General features: G+C 32.4%; 7 protein-coding genes and 5 pseudogenes across 12 annotated transcripts, besides 2 other annotated features; 4 read left to right on the forward strand and 8 right to left on the reverse strand.

Moving 5' to 3' along the window:
- Positions 1-14034: part of a mobile genetic element that runs on past the window's edge.
- Positions 25-900, reverse strand: TVAGG3_0690280 (organellar and viral DNA polymerase type B; the record flags this gene model as incomplete). The annotated part of the gene is made up of 1 exon (XM_051243023.1): positions 25-900. A coding segment is annotated over one exon (876 nt), but the record flags the coding sequence as incomplete, so codon positions are not given.
- TVAGG3_0690290 (uncharacterized protein) lies at positions 993-1466 on the forward strand (the record flags this gene model as incomplete). The annotated part of the gene is made up of 1 exon (XM_051243024.1): positions 993-1466. The coding sequence occupies one exon, from the start codon at positions 993-995 to the stop codon at positions 1464-1466; it is 474 nt and encodes a 157-aa protein (XP_051089611.1).
- TVAGG3_0690300 (KilA, N-terminal/APSES-type HTH, DNA-binding family) lies at positions 1483-2091 on the reverse strand (the record flags this gene model as incomplete). Its single annotated transcript, XM_051243025.1, has 1 exon — positions 1483-2091. The coding sequence occupies one exon, from the start codon at positions 2089-2091 to the stop codon at positions 1483-1485; it is 609 nt and encodes a 202-aa protein (XP_051089612.1).
- On the reverse strand, positions 3359-3679 carry TVAGG3_0690310 (organellar and viral DNA polymerase type B; the record flags this gene model as incomplete). The annotated part of the gene is made up of 1 exon (XM_051243026.1): positions 3359-3679. The coding sequence occupies one exon, from the start codon at positions 3677-3679 to the stop codon at positions 3359-3361; it is 321 nt and encodes a 106-aa protein (XP_051089613.1).
- On the reverse strand, positions 4639-5042 carry TVAGG3_0690320 (annotated as a pseudogene). Its single transcript has one exon. A coding segment is annotated over exon 1 (404 nt).
- Positions 5669-7105, reverse strand: TVAGG3_0690330 (keratin-associated protein family; the record flags this gene model as incomplete). Its single annotated transcript, XM_051243027.1, has 1 exon — positions 5669-7105. The coding sequence occupies one exon, from the start codon at positions 7103-7105 to the stop codon at positions 5669-5671; it is 1437 nt and encodes a 478-aa protein (XP_051089614.1).
- TVAGG3_0690340 (organellar and viral DNA polymerase type B) lies at positions 8221-8644 on the reverse strand (the record flags this gene model as incomplete). Its single annotated transcript, XM_051243028.1, has 1 exon — positions 8221-8644. A coding segment is annotated over one exon (424 nt), but the record flags the coding sequence as incomplete, so codon positions are not given.
- TVAGG3_0690350 lies at positions 8873-9434 on the forward strand (annotated as a pseudogene). Its single transcript has one exon. A coding segment is annotated over exon 1 (562 nt).
- On the reverse strand, positions 10998-11518 carry TVAGG3_0690360 (annotated as a pseudogene). Its single transcript has one exon. A coding segment is annotated over exon 1 (521 nt).
- On the forward strand, positions 11568-12167 carry TVAGG3_0690370 (annotated as a pseudogene). Its single transcript has one exon. A coding segment is annotated over exon 1 (600 nt).
- On the forward strand, positions 12674-13149 carry TVAGG3_0690380 (annotated as a pseudogene). Its single transcript has one exon. A coding segment is annotated over exon 1 (476 nt).
- TVAGG3_0690390 (uncharacterized protein) lies at positions 13346-13702 on the reverse strand (the record flags this gene model as incomplete). Its single annotated transcript, XM_001290356.2, has 1 exon — positions 13346-13702. The coding sequence occupies one exon, from the start codon at positions 13700-13702 to the stop codon at positions 13346-13348; it is 357 nt and encodes a 118-aa protein (XP_001290357.2).
- Positions 14035-15684: 1650 nt separating the features above from the next.
- Positions 15685-16687: a mobile genetic element.
- Positions 16688-20686: the final 3999 nt, after the last annotated feature.

Below are 20686 nucleotides of genomic sequence, written 5' to 3' on the forward strand. Positions count from 1 at the left end.
CTTCTGTGGCTTTCCTTTCTTTACATCTGACATCGTTAAGCCTTCATATTCTGTTAAATCATACATCTTTATTTCAGTAAGATTCTTTATGTTTGTCAAGAAGAAGTCATAGTGCATTTCAACAATACCTGCAGCATTTGCTTCTATCTCTGATATAAAGTTCTCCTTCAAGAGCTGATGTAGTAATGTTCCAATATTATTGAGGTTTAACGTAGAACATTCATACTTTCCACCAAGTTTATAACATACCATCCATCTCTGTTGTGAGTTTATTTTAATCTTCTCTAAGAGTCTCATGAAAACCTTACCGAAATGTTTGTGTAAGTAGTCTCTGTTTGGTTCATCTAAAGCTTCGATGTTAAAGTCAATGAGTCTATTGCCTGACTTCACATTTCTCTTCCTATTCTCTTCATCTTTCTTTAACCATCTCTCACCTTCTTTTGGTTTGTCGTCAATGGAACGAATGACATCGTTAGCTTTGCGAACTTGTTCTATAGCATTTTTAAACATCTCTCTTCTCTGTTGTTTCAGTGTGTCATCTCTCTTTCGTGTTTCACCAACGTTTGAGTTCGTAAGTTCAAACATCTCTTGACGAACATCATGAGAAAGAGCTTTACGAGTATGACCAACGTTCGCATTTGTTATGTCAAACATCTCACGCCTTACTTCATGAGGTATTGAACGTCTATGATATAAGTCAATAGCAACGTCATTTAAAGGAAATGCTCTTGCATTTATGAACTCATGAATTCTATCATAAGTTATTTCACCATTGTAGTCATTGAGGATGTCAGCGAGTGCTTTTTTGTTTGTCGCGTAATGTTTTGCAACATCTATGTTAGCTTCTGTAAGAAGTTGTTTTATTTCCGAGTGTTCTAACTTAGACAACTTCCGATACATCTTTAGTAGGAAATAAAAAAATATTTTTTTGAAAAAATTAGATTAGATTTTTTTTAAGTTATTTTTCAAAATAATTTAATATTTTTATTTTAATGAAACACATGCAAGATTGCAAGTTCTTTTCATACAATGCTCTCGCTACTGCCATCAAGAATGAGTTCAATGGTGCTTCAAACGTTAATGTTATCTTTAACAAGAAGTTTGTGAAAGAATCTAAGTTTGGTCAGTATGTCAGACCATTAGCTATTGTCATTGACCGCAAACGTTATACTTCACAAGAGTTAGCAGTAGTTTTGAAACAAAAGGGTTTCTTCGTGAATGTCAAAGATACTCATTATACTGTCATAAAGAACTCTAACATTGACTTCTTCAGTATTGCTATGAATCTTTCCGAACAGAAAGAATATAAGAAGGGTGAAACAAATGTGAAATATTATCCTTCATCTCTGAAGACAATAACGAACAAAGATGTTATACAGAAATTCTTACCAAAGGTTGAAGAAGCTTCTATTGACATTGACGAAGAAAGTGAAATGGTTGAAGAAATTGACCCTGACGTCATTTAAGCAAAAATATATTTTTTTATTCTTCCTCTTTGAAGTTATCGAAATATTCTGTTATTTTTTCCTTCAGTAATGGTAAGTCTTCTTTGAATGTAAGTATTGTGCAACCTTTGATGTCATAGTGTGTTTGAGGAAGAGTACTTTTGACAATTTCCTTTATTTGCTCATTCGGTGTCATTGAAATCGGTAAGTTTTCACGATAGAACCAGTTTCTGTCAGATTTGTAAATCTTAGCAAGGTCATAAAAGCTCTTGTTGTTTCTTCTGACTAAATGCAACATAACCATATCTTTATCTTCTTCTTTCTCCAACTCTTCAGTATATATCATATACTTATAACTCTTTTCCTTTCCTTTTGGTACTGAACGTGGTATTCTTTTCTGTATGCTTTTGTCTTTGGATTCAATGACTTCATCTTTTGCTTGAAGTTTCTTTTCCATCTCTCCACGTTCTGCTTTATATAGTTCATCTAACATCATGAAAATATAACAAGCATAACGAGGTGAAGCCCACATTGCTACAGCATTTACTAAAAGTCTATGAACATAATATCCTTTCAAACCAGGTGCCAAATTCTTGCGATTTTCATACGGAATCTCTTCTCTCGGTTTTCCGAGGGAAGCAATCATATGAGGAAATTCTTCTAAAAGTTCTTTTGTCTGTTGGTTTTCAAACCAATGATATGCTTGCTTTGTAGAACGAAGAGCATTCATTATACTTTGCATTTGGTACATGTCATCTTTGACCGAACGAATGAGGCGAAGTTGTTTGTTATATTGTATGTATTCATATTCTTCATTTATGGCTTCATGAACGATAGCAGTTGTTGTGTTCTCTGATGTTGACATTACTGTCTTTACATACAAAATAAAAAAATAAATAAAAATAAAACTAACTTTATTTTCTGACTTTCACAAAAGACCAAAAATAAACGCTTTACATGTATTTTTCAGCAACTTCGTCAAATAATTTTATAGCTTTATCTATCTCATCTACTTCAAACGTTTCTTTACCTTTCATGGGAGCACCATACATTTTCTCAAAAACTTCAAGCAGTTCTGTTTCAGCAGCTCTCATATCATTAACGAACACAACCTTGACTCTATTGACTGTACTGTCATATCTTTGAGTTATATTATATGTTCTTCCTATCTTATATCTCTTTGTATTGAAGTCCTTCGGTTTCTGAACGATGTAAAGTAAGCCTTCACTGCAACGTTCTGAGTCGAATGAACCATATGTTATGAAGTTATATCCAACAACTGGGTCTAACCATAACAAAACTATTGGTATAAGACTTTTGTCTATAAGATATGCTCTTGTTCCATGAAATGCTACTGATATCATAAGCTCAGGATTTCTTGTCAAAATTTTCTGAGTTGAAGCATTTCTAACCCAGTCGTTTGTTTTCTTTCCAGATGGAGATATAATGTCTGACAAAGAATATTTGTTGTATTTCTTTGAGTATCTTACGTTTAAATCACCTATTCTAACCACTTTGGTGTCATTGTCTATCTTTCTAACTGTTTCAAACTCAATGTTTGTCATTACTGTCTTTACATACAAAATAAAAATTTTTCTTAGAAAAAAAATTAGCGTTATTTTTTTATCTTAAGGAAAATTCATGATTTTTGTTGCTGAATTCAATAAAAATATATTTTAGGTGAAGAGGTGAGATTTCACCTGTTTTCTCACCTAATTTTTCACCCCAGTTATTTTATAAGCGTTTTACATGGTAAACGTTATTTTTTAAATTTTGTGAAAACTCAACGGTTTGACACATGCCCTAAAAATTATTTTACTCAGAATTTTGTTGCTGAATTCAATAAAAATATATTTTAGGTGAAGAGGTGAGATTTCACCAGTTTTCTCACCTAATTTTTCACCCCAGTTATTTTATAAGCGTTTTACATGAATTGTACGATGTATATTTGAAATTCTAAACAATTTCGTAGCTTCTATTTCTTCTGTCAGTATGTCAAAAGTTTTAACAATGCCGAAAGTTTCTTTATACTTCTTCTTGACGTCAGATAGAAGGAAATCGTCAGCTGTTGGATAGTTTTTGTTCAGAAATGCTAACATGTCCATTTTATCTTCTGCTGGTTTCTCTACTTCTTTCTTTAAGTCAGCATAGTCGTTTCTCATACGTTCTATCTCTTTTAGTGAGTAGTTATATTTCCTCATTGCTGCTTTACATTTTGAACATTGCGGATTCATTTTTGCGTTATACATTGAAATTTGACCTGCTAGAACAACTAAGGCGTCAATGGTTTTCTTTAACTCAAAAGTTGTTGGTTTTATTTGTCCATTCCATATTTTACATCTTTTATCTTTATCTCTTATCTGCCACACACATTCAGCAACTAATGAAACAAAGTTATCGTAGTCTTAAACTCCTCAGATTTATATATGTCAGAAATGTTTTTATAAACCATGTCGCAATCTTTGTTCATAACTTTATGGTTGCAATGATATCCTAGAAACTCATAGTTTACTTTACGTATGAACTTCTTTATTTCTACTGAGTCAGTTGGTTTCACTTCTATTTCATCGAATTCATGAATAGTGAGCTTTTGTTGTTGGATTTCAGGCAATTTGGGTAAATGGTCAATAATGTCCTGCATGTCATAAAGATACTGTTCATTTGTTTCATCTTTCGCACTACAGTCTAAATTACTTGTTAAAAGTTCTTGCTTAATTCTTTGTATTTCTGTCTCAAAAGTATATGAAGAAGGAATGAAGCTTTTCATCTCTACCAACATAGATGTAGGATTCATGACTAGCGAGTTTGGTGCTGTAGTTGTTTGAATTGTTGTAGAACCTATTGTTGAAATCATATCTTTACATACAAGATAAAAAAATAAATAAAAATAAAACTAACTTTATTTTTTCTATCTTAAGGAAATTCATGAAAATTCACGAGAAAGCTAAAGCAATCTGAGCCGCTAAGCGGTGAGAAAACAGGTGAGAAAACAGGTGAAAAACAGGTGAAAAAGGAGGTGAGAAATTAGGTGAGAAATTAGGTGAAATCTCACCTCTTCACCTAAAATATATTTTTGTCTGATTTACATCTAATGAAAAAGTTTAGAAGAATTTTCTTATTCTTTCTGGCATATTTTTGTCTTTCCAGTACTCCCGCTCTAATGGTCCCAGATGTGTTGGCTTCGACTCTCTCAAGTTCTTAGATGGTATAACATCTTCAACGCCTCCTTCATATCTTACTTTATAAGTGTCATCGTTTGTGTTATAGCCAAGTATTTCAATAACCACTCCTCGCTTTGCTTCGTCAATGGTTTCAGCAAGTTTGCCATTACTACTTTCGACTAATTTATGACGAGGGTAAAACGCTATGGAGTCGTCAGCAGCTTTTATAAGATATCCATTACCTTGCGTAGAGTCTACGATATAATAATTTCGACTTAACCTTAAACGTTTCTTTGTCAATGGTTTGTCGTCAAGAACTACACGAACTTTTGTACCAGGAATGAGGGTAAATTGTGTTGAATTTCTGATATTTTGTGTTTGGCTTCGTTTCTTTTGTATATACTTTTCTTCTTGTTGTTGTGTCATTGAATTTGGTGTATGTCCTGTTGTAGAATGTGTTGAGGAATTATATACTTCGAGAAAATGTTTCATTGTTTCTTCGGTAAAGTCTCGCTCTTGATTTAAATCTCTGAGCGTTCTTATGAAGCGGTTTATGATGCCGAGTATGTTATGGTTATGGTCTTCAGTAGTGTAGTGAGTTATGTTATGCTTAATGAGAAATTCTGTGATTTCATTACTGAGGTATGCACTGTCTTGGTCTGATGTTAAAGTACTTGGGCTATGTTCTGCTACAAACTTTTGTAAAACTCTTAACACTTCACGAGTTCCTTTATTTTTCATTATATGCAAGCTTTACGAGTGTTAACATTAATGAAGATGAGGAATGGTTTATGTCCTCCTTTTCTGCTTTGAATGAGAGTGTCAAATTGGTATGCGTCAGGAGTGTTGGAGTAAATTGGTAAAAAGTAGTCGTAAGGGTTTATTTTTGTTTGATGTACAACATTTTTGTCAAAGAACTTTTTAACTTCAGCTCTGTTAGTAAATCCCCAACTTTTTGCTGCTTCATTGAACTTCTTAAATGACCTCCATGGATGTTGTTCGAATACTTCTTTCAAGCTCATTTATGTAAAGTTAAAGATTTTATTCTAGGCTCAAGCGCGTTCATTGAACGCGGTACCATGCGAATATAGTCACAAATGGTGGCATATAATCTGCACCCGAGCCTGTTGGATTTGTTGTGAAAGTGTGTGAATGATTTCCTCCCGGTTCAGTTTGTCGAAAAATCTTTTTTGCTGAATTGTTATAAGATGGAGATAAAACGTCATTGCCAGCTTCATAGTCTGAGTTGTATAATGGGTGGTCTCTTAATGAGTGGCTATGGTCGCCAGAAAAGTTTGTAGTTCCTGTATGAGTGTGTGGGGGTAAGTTTGCTTCTTTAATTTTCTTCGAACCTCCTGTTTGCTTTGAATATCTAGCACAGTATAAGAATTTATCTACAATCTGCTTCCACGTACCAAAACCTAAAACTGTTTCTGGATTTGTTGAATTCATCGACGTATAAATAGAGCCTATAGGATATAATGTTTGAAGTATTTCAGTCTTTAATGTTTGAAGCTCTGTTTTGTCTGCTTTCTTATCATATAAATCTTGAGCAGTGAATTTAACATTATTTTCATCATCCATGACATAAACATTTTTACAGCTAATTTCTTTCTTCGTTGTTATGTTTTCATTCGATGTTAAACCTTGTGGAAAGTTAGGAGGTTTATAATATAATGCATCCCCACCAGTTCCGCCAACCGTTCCTTCAACACTTTCTATAGCAACAGTTGAGAAGGAGTTATGTGTATGTTCTTTATCTGCTTTTTTATCTAACATTGCTGGTAGTTCATGTGTTTCAAAGTTTCTGACATGACCTTCAATGTTCATACATTTACTATTTAAGGAGTTTAGTGTATCTTTTACGCTTGTACTTGGATTCTCTAAAGGTGCACTTGAACCAAGGGTATAGTTCAATATTATGTCGTCTGCTCTAACAGTAGTGAAGGATTCATGTGTATGGTTCTTGTCAGCTTTACTATTTAATGTAGCTTGAAGTTCATTTATATCGGAGATATTGTGTTTATGAGATTTCAAAACTTTGTTGGTTGCGTCAAGTTCATCTTTGTCAGCTTTACTTTTAATAGCATCTTCAAACGTTATTTTTGACTTAACTCTCAAAGTAAATCTTGGTTCAACTAATACACCTTTAACAGAGAAAGTAGAGGCATAAATTTCATCGTTATAACTAAATGCTTCTGGTGCTTTACCCGTGTCATACTGTACAGTACAGCTTATGTCATAACCTTTAGCACGAATGTATTTATATCTTCTTTCATTGGGGTCTTCCGTCTTCACTTCATCACTTCGTGTTAAATATCCATGGTAGTCCGTTATAATCTGTTCGTCTGAAGTTATATAATGAACGTGGTTCTTGACTTTATCACTCAGAGCTAAAAGCTCATTTTTGTCTGCTTTTTCGGCTAATTTCTCATTAACATCATTCACTTCTAATTCAACTCTTCCGCCAGAACTCTTATTATCATTAATCTTTTTCATTAATTCGGTAATTACGTCATAAAGACTATATTCTGTTTTCGGTTTTGTAAATAATGAGTCAAAATTTCTTTTCATCATTACATCGCTGACATTAATGATATCACCAATTCCTTTTTCATTTATTCTCTTCATTAATTCTGCAATAATGACGAATATATAATCTGTTAATTTATTCTCTTCATCGAGGGTTATAGAATGTTTTGAAATTGAATCATTAACTCCTCTAAATAAATCAATAACTTCAGGATACACGTTTTTAATGTCTCGAATAACCCGACCAGTATCCTGTTGTTCATGTTCTTTGTTCCCGTCGTTACGTGGTTTTATATCTCTAACCATCATCAACGCAGCCATAACCGGAGGGTTTGTTGCTATCTGTTCGAAAATCTGACCGTTATGTATGGTATATCTAAATAATTTCTTTGTGTTTGTTAAAACATTTGAAACAAGTCTTTTAAAACCATCTACAAAATTTCCTGTTTCACCTAATGTTCTTGCAGCATTTACAAGCTCACCCATTCCCGCTTTTGACCCCAAAAACGTCCATATTGCATTTATTTCACTTTGTATAGTTGTCCATTCAGCGAAACTAACACCCGCATTCGCTAAGCTGAAAATGAAATTCAGTGGATCGAACTTAATTCCACCTTCTTTTTCAATTTCAACGAACTCACTAACATGAGATTTTAAGTATTCTTTCGTTAAAATTGTTTTCCCCGATGTTATGTCATTAACGAAACTATCACCGTCAAAAGTTAACGAATTCAATTTCGTCGTTGATGCTTTTATTTCATACACCGCTTTATTGATAGTTTTTGGCTCACCTTCTTTAGAAGCATATGAAACATTAATGAATGAATTATATGTATTCGTGAATGAATTAAAATCAATGATTTTCATTAATGACGCCTTTAATGATTCATTTACTGTCGAATCCCTTAAAGTAATTAATGAACTGTCATTTATGAAAGGTACACTGCAAATCGTCGAGTTTGGATCAAATGCTGTAGTTGGTGCAGGAATATTAATGATATAAGTCATTAAATCATTAAGTGACGTAAATAATGTTGTTGTTTTTGATTTAATTTCTTTAGCATCTGTTATATACGGTAATTTTATTTCTGTAGTTTCTGAATTAAAGATATTCGCTAAAATGTTTTGTAAACTGTTTTGAACAGCTGTGTAAACCGTTGAATCCGGAACTCTTACGATTTCACCGTCCTTAATAAAAGGCATTGCACATGGTGTAGTGCTTGGGTCAAATCTTTCGGGATTATAATTCAACATATATTCTAACGCTTCATATACAGACTTATATACTGTTGTGTCGTTCTTCATGACAACTTCACCATTTACAATGAATGGCATAGTACATGGAGTTAAAATAGGGTCAAACTTTTCATAGTCCTTCCATGTTATGTATTTCTCGGTATTTCCATCAGAAATAACAATATATTTGTCAGTAAGTGTGAGAGAGTATTGACCAAAATATAAACGTTTAGCTCTGTCAGCTTCATACGCATATGCAGCAATACTCATATTTTAATGAGAATAAAATGTTGTTCTATTTGCAAAGTACAGACCCAAACGAATACGGGACAGTAAAGCTACAAACAAACTTAGGTCTTCAGAATGAGCCACTTGCATTCAGAATGGTTGACTTAATACTATGCTTCATTCGTTATAACTGACGAAACAGATTTCATGGAGCTTGAAATAGATGGAAAGAAGCACGAAATAAGATTTCACAATAATGTAGAATATAAGATGGAAACATTAGCTGGAGTGTTAAATGCTCTCATAAATACTACAATAAACAAGGATAACGAAGAAAACTTAATGAATGTTAAACTTATTGCAGGAGTTTTGAAGTTCAGTTATGCGAAGGAGTTTAAGATACCAAGAATGAGTCATAGAGTACAACTTCTTTTGGGAGCATACCATATGACATTTCCTTTGAAAAGTGTTGACAAAACGATTGAGATGAAATCTGTTCCATACGTATGTTATGGTAATTGTTTGTACATTGAGTCAAAAATAGCTAATGTCACAGGTATTTCAGGAGTTAATAGTAAAGGTTCAGTAGAATAAATCCTTCTGTTATGCAGTCAATTCAATGTTCATTCCAAACGTTCCTGTCATAGCAACTCATTTAGGTAAATGGGTTCGCATTAGTCCTCATAATTTGAAAGACATGCAATTCAGACTTGTTGACTTTCAAGGAGAGCCTGTAGAACTGAAGGCACCAGTGCGAATGACTGTTGAAGTTGACTTTTTAGAAAATATTAAATGCAACAGCTTACAAGAGAACTCAGAGCTAAAAATATAAAGTATGAATGTTATGTATTAGGTCATGAACTTTGGTTGTTGCTGTTTGATGAAACAAATGAGTTAGTTATGTCAGTCAAGAGAACAGAAAAATATTGTGTTAGTGAAAACTGCACCAAGTCAATAAGATTAGGTTTGCATTATGAAGATGAGTTCGATACTGTTGAAGAAGTTTTGGATAGATACTATAAGTTGCTTTAATTTACTAAAACATATTTCAAACAAAGCTTATAGTAAGTAGATAGTTTTGTATACTCGTTCGAATATTTATACTTAAACTCAACTCCTGTAGTTCCTGGTGTTTCAATGATGCGGATGTTACCTATTTTCATGAATATTGGCGTTTGACCACAGCATTCGATTTCAGGGTCGAGATAGTCAATGACACATTGCTTTCCTGTTATTCGTGATATAACATTTTCAAGGTCCTCCTTTGTTAGAATTATTTGGTTCTTACTTATAAGATTTATCAAAAGCTTCTTATCGTCTTTGAGTAAAATTGTTTGGTATAACTGAAGAAGGTAATGGTCTACGTTATCTGAAGGATTTGTTTGAACATTTATGTAAGGGTTGTCGTTGGCTTCTCTTGAAAGAATTTGGTCCAGTGGTGGATACTCTAACTTAACATCTGATGTAGCGTTAGCGTTTGAAGCTGTGTTTAAATTCACGGATTTCAGCTCTGGTTCTTTTTCTTTCAAACACTCGAACTATAGTTCTTTATGACAATATTGTTTGTCGTTCGTGAGTCAACATTTGATGTTGGTTCAATTGGAACATTAACGGCACCAGCTAAGATGGATTTGCTTCTCATTTCATATAGAATAAAAACCTTTTATATGTATGAAATGAACAATATACTCGACAAGGGTTTGAATGTAAAGCTAACGAATGAAAATATTGTTGAATTCACTGAGACAGGAGCTGTGTATAAAGATGTAGAACTACTGAACAAAAGAGCAAAGGGAAGAAGCAGGAATATGAACAAAGGGTGGAAGCCTATAAAAATTTATGTCAATGATGGCTCAGGAGGTTCAAACATAAAGTATGCAGAAAGTTATAGAGTTTATGCTCTCAAAGGTGAAAAGCCTTCATTTAAGAACAGCTATTCTAACGCATATCCTCAAAAGCTAACGGATGGGGAAGTGGATGATATGAATGACAGCAAAAATATTAACAGAAATGGCGACAGAGATGCATGGAATTTGTTTACCATCAGTCAATAAAGCATAAATTTAAAACAATGTTGGTCGTTCCCATGGAATATTTTTGACTTTAATGGTATTAGTCATGATATGAATCTCAAGGTATGAACGAGGAGAGATGAGAGACTTATATGCTTCCCAAATTTCTTCAAAAGGTAATGTTATACCTGACTGTTTCCAAATGAGTTCAATATCATAACGTGAGAAACCTTGAAAGATAACGAAGTCAGTTATGAGACGTTTTATGTTTAAAGCAAGAAAACGCCATGTTTGCATAAGTATTGCTACAGTTAAGTGGTAATGTCTGACTTTAGTTATGATGTTAGCTAATGGTGAGTCAGGCTTTGACACTAAACCTTTACCAGCGAAATCATCACAAACTAATAAAGTGTTTGAGGATATTTTTTGAAGGGGTATTTTGAAAGTTTTGACAGAATGTAGTTTGTAAGTCGTTTCATATCGTAAACTCCTGAGTATTGACGTAAGTGGTGTTTGTCAATAATTCTTTCCATCTCCTCAGAAGTCTTTTGCATTCCTGACTGTATAAATTCAACGATGGCATAATATTTCCTCTTACGTCGAATGTAACGTTGAAGAAATTCAATGAGTTCACTGTCTGGAACTTTAACGACAGAGGCTTGAACTTTTGACATAAATGTTTTCGCTGTTGAGTCCATAGAGTCTGAAGTTGCTGATATAATGATTTGGTCATAGTAAGAGTCGTTTCCTAAACGTTCTGTTATGAGTATATGACGAATGAGGTTGAATGTCTTTCCTGACCCATCTTTCCACAATAGAAATAAACACCATTTGAACAGAACTCATAGTCCTTACTGAAAGGAAGAATGAGAGAAGAGTTAAGTTTGTCTGTAGTTTCATTCATGTCTTCATCTACGTCATGTATTAAATGCTTCATTTTATCTCCATTAAAAATGCAAGTCAGAAATATTCAGAACATAGCACCGAGTCTAACTGACAAGAGTATAAAGATATACTATGAACATGTTATGATGAAACCAACCAAAATTCAAGAAAGTCAGTATACTTATGAATATCCAAGACACTGGGTAGAGTATGTAGGAGGTGAGAAAGCTATTGAAATCAGACAGGTTCGAAGTATTCCAGCAGGAAGAACAATATTATTGAAGAACTTTAATGTTTTGAGATATAATGATGAAACAAAGAAGCAAGATAGTTTTCCCTGTTGCTGTGTATGTGAACTTAGATACAGGAGATGACATGAAAGTTTTTAATACAAAGCTTCAAACGGTAGTGAGAGAACAACTGACTGCGGAAGGACATCCATTACCTTCAGAAGTTACCATAGCATATAATTTTGAAACAAACTCAATAGATTTTAAAGTCATCTCTGCAAAGAAGTCAGGATTTACATTTAATGAAGCAGATGTATATTCGAATGAAAACTTCAAAGCTATTGCATGGTTAGATAATGACGATTGCTTTAAGAAAATATTTAAATACAGTGACTCAACAATGTCAATAGATGACCTTCGTGGAATGTTACCATCGACGTTTACAGTAGAAGGTTCAGCAGGATTGCTTACAAGATTTCAATTGGTGGTATTTGGTCTCGTGAGAACATTGTTATAAAATCCAGTATAAGTGAATTTGCTGAAGAATCTATATTATGTCTTTCAAACTACATGTATTCGCCGCCGAAGCATTATAGTATAACAAACTTTGTCAGTAAGTTTAACATAAGACTTGTCGAACCTTCTTCAATGAAAGATGTTGTGCTACCTAAAGATGGAAAGGATGGACTCATTATTGAGATGATTTTAATTGCATATTAAATGAGCTTGTTCTTGAAGGTCATTCATGATGAAATAACTGTTGTAGAAGATGTTAGCAATTGTTCAGACATTTTATTGAGAATAGATGAGATAAGAAAGAAGTTAGATAGACCGCAAAGCGGTGAGGGCGAAGCCGTGAGAATGTTTATGTTTCATTGACTTTCTCCAGTAACGAGAACTTTTATGAGATAATATTGAAGAGAGATGATTTTAATATGGTGTAAATGGTAGCTTGGGCAGCTTTAGGCGCAATGGGAACAAAAGCATTAGCATTTGGAGCAAAAGCACTTGGAGCTTATGACGCAGTAAATAAAATGAGTGGAGGAAGGGTTTCGAAGACATTAGATGCAAATAAAGGAAGATTGGAGGCTGGGTTGCAAAGAAGTTAAGATTAAATAAAATAGGGCTCATAAATAAAGCATCCAATTTGGTTGCGACTGAGTCAGAAAATGCTTTAGGAAAGGACGATGAGTTTGCAAAACACGCAAAAGACTTTAATGACCAGATGAAAGGTGAAACAATGCATTTAAATAGATTCGATGGAACTAAAGAAAATGTTTCTTCTCCACCAGTAGTTCTTCCGTATGGTCCCTATGGAATGTATGGAAACCCTTACGAAAGACCATTTGACCCATTGACTGGTGGAAGTAACTGGTATCATTACGGCCGAAGAAGAAAGACAGTCAAGTTGGAGACAGACGTGAAGAAAGCAACTAAAAAGAAACCAAGGAAGAGAGTTATAAAGCAATGAATTCAACAGGGTGAAAAAAGAGGTGAAAAAAGAGGTGAGATCTCACCACTTCACCTAAATTTATTTTTGTGCTATGTTTTCATACGTGTGAGGGTGGTGATATCATTTATTTGTATATAAATGACAGAACAAAAATAAAGCATATCTACTCAACAGGAATGAGACCCTTACTGACTATGTATTCGTTTAATGCTTGATGAAAACAATGGTACATATTATCGTATGGGTATACACAACGTCTGTTTCCATCGTCGTCGTATATGTAGAGCTCAAATCCAGTCCAACCTTCTTTTGTACAATATGTAGCTTTATTTAAGTATGCATTTATGTAGATAAGGCAATTTTCTTCATCGCTCCAGAAATAATTTTTGTTCTTTGTTGAAATAGTTTTCGTTCCTCTGCGACCATAAGGAATGTATGCAATGAACTTTGCGTCATATGGGATTGTAATATATTCAGGGTTTCTTTCATCGTCAATGGGTCTGTCTTTGTTAAAATGCATGTTCCTCAGTTTTACTTGAGTTTTAAACAGCTCACGGAAACGTTCTGGGAAAGAGTCATAGTAAATGTAGTCAGACATGTCTTTGTAATGAAATAAAAAATTTAAAAAAATAAAAATAAGGTTATTTTTATTTAGTGAGGACGGTAGTGAATTCGTTAGTGAATTCGTTAGTGAAGTCGTTAGTGGTTGGTGGCTTTGTAAATATTTAAGGTTAAGTTGGTGTTATGGTTGTGTTGTAAAATATACGTTAACGGTTTTGTAAAGTGTCAGATTGACATATCTTCAGTAAGATGGCGCGCAGTGCCACAGTACTGAAGATAGTCATACTAACTTTGTTCAAGACGTGGTTAAGGCAACGAATGTACACGGTTTGTAAGCCAGGGAAAAGGGCTCCTTCTGGCCTCCAGTGGCAGAGTCCTTTAACCTGGGCTGGCAAACCATCTCCGACTACTCCAGCTACGTGGTTTTTATTAACGTTAAGAGAATCAAACCATGTATGGTAGTCCTCGTATGTCCAATTAGTCGAAATTGTTGTGTCGAAGAATTGGTGGCGATCTGTTTTGCCTGGATTGCACACACAAGAGAATAGACTATGACAGCTGCTGTGTGTTCCGCAGTCCAGGGAAATTGAGAAGATGCGGAATTCCTCGCAGAACTTTAGGCCCCGAGAGGAGTCTGTTTTGCCTAAAGTAATCAATGCCTCTCTGACACCGCGCCGTGTGAACTCAATGTCTGGGATTGTAAAGTTGATGCCCTGTTCGCGATTGACTTTATTTTTAAGCCATTTGGCGAAGCTCTCTAGGAAGCTTTTAAATGCTGGCTTCATTGTGGCATAAAGGCTTATATCTAGGCTCGCAATAAGCCTGGCAATGATCTCTTCTAACGAAGGATCATTACCAGAGCCAACTGCTTGCTGAGTATTCTCAACTTGGTGCTCCGCAGGAACGTAGTTGGGCATTGGGAGTAAAAATTTGCACTTATGATCTTTAAAATCATTTTTCCTGCTTTTTTTAATGCATCGCACGAACTGCCCTTGAACTAATGTTTCACTACATTCGGCACAGTATGTAAAGAGCCTTCCTTTGTCTGATTGATTAGGCTCATTCTCATAATAGCCGATCGTAGTGAAACATTTTTTCCACACTTTGTTTCCAATTTTTCAGGAGTTGGTGGATATTTCGTCTTCTTAAATGGAATCCACTCATCATATACATGAGGATCCCATGCAGTCATAATAAAAATAAAGCTTTTTGAATATATTCAATTTTTAAATGATATTTTCACGGGTTAAATATAAAATAAAGAATAAGATGTAAATTATTAAAATATTTAATTTTAAATTTTGAACCTGTGATAAATATTTTTTTGCATTGTTATTAATAATGAAAAATAAAGCTTATTTCAATGAAAATTGTTCTGCAAATTTATTTCACTTTTGACCTCACTTTTTCCGTAATTCAATTTTTTACTTTTAATATTTTAGATCTTCATAATATCATTTGAAAAATTAACCATATAAAAAAATCAAGTTATCAATTCACTTTTTCCGTAATTCAAAAATCAAAAATATAAATAATATATCTTTTTATCAAATATTATTATTATATTCTATGAAAAATGAGGTCCGGAAATTTTGCGGATTCCCGTAACTCAATTTTACGGAAAAAGTGCAGTAAACTATTCAAAATACGGAAAAATTGGTGTAAACTAATGATTTTACGGTAAAATCACGGAAAGTCCCGGAAGAATATATGTGCCTATATGAAATTATACAAAAATGAATCAAACGCATTTTAAAAGATTGTTCTTGTATTATAAATGCTATTCGCAGATTTATTAGTTGAAGAAAATTACCAAATTTTTGCCGATTTACAAAAAATGATTTACAAAGCATATTTTTATAAGGCTTTAAAAATCTTTAAAATGTGACCGGTGACGGAAATCCATGGTAACCAACCGCGGTTCCCGTTTGGAATGCCATAGATTGGCCTAAGTATTTCTTAATAGAATGTGAAATAAAGTAAAATTAACTATATTCAAAATGGAAAAAAATCCAAAAAAATTTTGAAAAAAAGAATTTCATGATAAAAAGCATAAATTTTGCATCAGAAAATTAAATTCAGGTATTTTTTTGAAATAGAAAGAGTCCTAAAATTAGTTAAAAATCATTTTTTATTCAAAAGAAACGCTATTTTTAAGGAATTGAAAAGAATTTTATTTAATAATATTTTATTTATAGAATTTGCATATATCATATGCATAGACATATTGAATTGTAAACCTGAGAACACTAATTACATTAACTTGTCGTTCAAATTATTGCATCGAGAAAAAAGTGCTATAAATTTACTCAATTAGTTTACAAACGTAAATATTTGGCATAAACTTTACGTTTGTAAACTAATTTGGTAAACTCGTAGTTCAAATTATTGCATCGAGAAAAAAAGTGCTATAAATTTACTCAATTAGTTTACAAACGTAAATGTTTGACATAAACTTTACGTTTGTAAACCAATTTGATTAAATTTAGTAAATTTTAGTTCGAATGCAAGTTTTCTCGGTAAATCATTTTTTAGACCTCAAATGAGATGTATGATCATATGAGTCACATATGATTTAATCCGAATATGTGTGAGAATTGAGTTTAAAACGAAGTTTATTTTTTGGACTATATTTCGCCATTTTAAAATGTGTAATAATGATATAATTCGCATGAAATTGAAAAATATTGACTGGATGTGTAATGGTTTTATAATTGCAATGTTGATTTGATCGAATTTAAATGAATATATAACGCGATGAAATTTCGAATTGCTCAAATGTCTGTAATTCATATATGGTGCACATATTAATATTACATTTCGTTGATATTTACCACATAAACCTTTAAATATTAAGTCATTTTAAAGTTATATGCGATTTAGTTTCAAAATGCACGTTTAGAAAAAGACGATAACGATTAAATTACAAAATCGATAACGACCCGAAAAAAATTGAATGCACTTTCAAAAAAATTTCAAAAGGTAAAAGTTGGCTTTTTATACTTGGTATATGCACTTAATATATGATAAATATTCATTTTAATTTCAATACTTCCTAAATTGTTCTAAAATCAGTCTGGTGGGATTAATTTGTCTGCCATGTCAAATTTTCAAAAAAGTATGCAAATAAAAGAGTATACGAATAACATATTTAAAACAGAAAAAAGAGTCTAGTTTTGGATAGTGTAATTCGATTTCTTGGAAATTTTTTGAAAGAGTATTCAATTTTTTCTCATAAAATTTAGGGCGTATGGATATTTAAAAAAAATATTTTCTTCATTTTTAAGATGGGTAAAACATCTAAGTTACACACTCGCATTGTCATGGTCAATGACGTTCGAAATGGTCAAGTTTCAGGAACTATATACTGCATTGGAAAGAATGGAATGTCGATTCTTACTACAAAATTCGATTCTTTCAGAGGGCATTTGAAACAAACAGCAGAGCCAATCGGAATGGAGTATCATGAAGTAGAAAGGAACATCTTACGGTGCTCATGGAATCCTCAATCTTCAGAAATACAACTTCTTGAAGATAATGGAGTGAGAGTTGAAGATCAACCTGTAAACACTAGAACAGAGACACAACGCTATGATCAAGATACTCAATTACTTTCAGATCTTACAACTCCTCCCAATAGAGTAAATTCTCAACCTACTTCTAATGATACCAGCTATGGATTCCCTGACTTCTTAGATCCACAAGATGACCAATTCATATTTAATAATAGTAATATCGATATCCAAATTGCTGATGATTTTCTCTTAAATTATTAATACTTTTTACTTTCAATTTTTGCAAGTAAAAGAAACTATATATTGACCAATATTTCATTCATCACAAAAATAAGATTCATGAATATTTTAATCTCACAAAAGTATTACATATTGTTATATTCTATAAATATCTTTGTTAAATTCTAATATTTGAAGAATTATTGCTTCTAATCGGCGCTTGTCTACACCCACAACTTCAGCACATGATTCTTTTAAAAAGCTTTGAGCTTGATTATTTGCTCAAATTTTAAATTCTCTTTTATGAGATTTATTGGAATTATTCAGCTTCTCTTAATCTGCTGAAAATTACTGGTTTCGATATCAAATAGTTAACAACATTTTTTTTCAAAGAGATAATTGATGCTTTTTCTTTTTGCAAAAAGATCAATTGCTCTTTTCCATTATAACCAGAACCAGTTAATTTTGCAGCCATCAGACAATATTAATGTAAAATTTAGTGGTATTCGATCGAAAAAATTTCCTTTCCAATATAATTTGAATTTTGGCAACGCAATATGCCAAAGTAATACATCGAATAGTATTAGGTCGTCATTTGGACAAAATATTCTCGGTGATTTCAGAACTAAAACCATAGAAAACATTAATTTTTTAGAAGATCAAGAATTTTCTTGCAGATGCTTCCATACTTTATCAGAAGAACAAGCTGAAATACTCAATTACCTATCCGAAAACGATTATCTTTCTTTATTTTCAGTTGAAAAATTTCAAAATGAAACAAGGATTTCATATTTCTGAAGGAAGATACTTCCTTACTAAATACAAATTTGATATACAATACGCAACGGAAGTGAAATCAAATGTAGTTCATTATAAAATCATTGATATTGTTCCAAGTCAAGAAATTGGACACCAAACTTCTTATAGTGATAATGTATGCACAGAAATTACAAACACCTCCCATTATCAAAGAAGGAACAAATGTTAGTTTAACTTATCAATTCACTTTTACAGAAACAAAGCTTTATCCACCTTCAACAATGCAGCCAACATTCGCATTATCATCCCTTAAGTTACAATTACTTATTAATATTGCAATTTTAGCATTTTTGTTATATTTCACACCAAAGTACTCAAATTCATTTGGTCCATTAGAAGAACAAACAGACGATAGTGTTTGGTATTATTTACGTGGTGATTTGTTCAGAATGCCACAAAATATTTCGATTTTATGCACATTTTGCGGGATTCACAATTAATGGCGTTTTTTGACAGTTTATGAAATGGCACTGAAATTTCTCTTTCTTACTGATGATAAGAATAATTTCGATATAAAATACAATAATGAAAAATTTACTAGGTATACCGAGGAGTTTTCTCTACAAATTTTGTTGTTGATGGTTACGAAAAATACATTTTAGGAAAGGAAAATGGAAAAACAACATTCAAGAATTGATATTTCGAAAAATATTTCCTAATGAAACTTATCCTTATACTGCTTATTTAGTAAAAAACGAAGACCGTCAAAATCACAAAATTGATATTTACACGAATTTTGTTTAAATGTTGATCGTGCAGTCACCTATAACATTGAAGGCGATAACGGTATCAAGATTGAACTTAACAAAAAAGGTGATATTACATTTTTATATAGAGACAAACAAGTTAAAAATGTCTCTACTTATTGGTATGGATCTTATAATTCAAATTATAGATATTGGTATACAGAAGGATCCACTCAGAAAATATATAGATTTGGGGAGTATCATTATAATTATCATTACACACCATTTATAGATGTCTCGGGAAGATTTACATATACATGGAAAGATATTACTATCACACCAAGTGAAACTATTATATTCAATATTTTAATTTCTCTCTATTCTGTAGAAATTCTCCACCCTCCTGTTATTACTAATATTTCAATTCCAAACATTTTCAATACAGGATCTAAAATATTTAATGTTGCTATGAATGTTACAGATGTTGATAAAAATTCAAATTATTCAATCTTTTATTGCTTTGATAATTGTGTTTCAAAAAATGAAACAAAAGCATATCAATCAAATGGTTGGATAACAGAAAAGATAGTGATCCCATTTAACGAAGGAAATCATTCAATATCAATCTGGGCTAGAGATTATACAGGTCTTTCTTCTCAAGTATTTACAGGAAACTTCATTGTGGTAAACAATTCTCAAACGAAAGATTGGGGTAACTTGAATCTGCATAAATCAATGCTTAGAGTTAAACGCAGAAAGTAATTTTGATACGTTGCATTTTTATTGAGCTCCTTTATCAATAAAATTTCCAGACATGAATATGAACATTATTACAGATTGTCGTCCCAATATATAAAGTAAACACTGTTTTAATTCTCAATTTGAATTCGTCTCCAGTATCATCAGCACATACTCTCTTCTCAAAGCTCAAATCGAAATTTTAATTATTGAATTCAGAAATATAAAGATATGAAATTTACATAAATGGGATCTTCTATTTTTGATTCTGATAAAAATCCCAACATTATGCATTTTTTTCTCATTGATTCAAATATTCAAAATAGCTAGCACTATATGCATATTTGTTTCATATATTATAAATTGTTTATTTTTTCATATTTTTCAAAAAAATTTTAAATGCCAACTAAAATATCGAAATAAATTACTAAAATAAATTTGTAAAATGGTGATTACTTATGGGAAAGCAAGCTGTTTCAAAATATATTTGCCGATTTTTTTTTGATAAATTTTGACATGCGAAATTCTAAAAAAATATTTGCATTGATGCTTGATGAATATGCTCTTTTTGGCAGTTATTTACAAGGATATTGATCCAAGCTGCTATTCAGCCGATGGTAAAAACCTTACTAGTGTTAACGATACTTCTTCATATCTTAGAATTTCAGCAAAATGTGAAATAGTAGAATATAGTTGTTTCTATGGACTAAAGTCGTTAATTTCATTTACTTTTGAAGAAAAACCTAATTTAACATTAATTGGTCCAAATGGTTTTGGTTTTTGCGATCACCTTACAAAAATTGATTTATCTTTTTGTCATAAATTGAAAATCATATCAGCATATGCGTTTTATTTTTGTGATGCAGTTGAAGAGATTCTTTTACCAGAAGGACTTTTAGAAATTCATGGAATTGCTTTTGGATTTATTGATAAAGTAAAGTGTATAACAATTCCAGCTTCTGTGAA

The sequence above is a fragment of the Trichomonas vaginalis genome, chromosome III (assembly GCF_026262505.1).
Source record: "Trichomonas vaginalis G3 chromosome III, whole genome shotgun sequence".
NCBI classification, from domain to species: Eukaryota; Parabasalia; order Trichomonadida; family Trichomonadidae; genus Trichomonas; species Trichomonas vaginalis.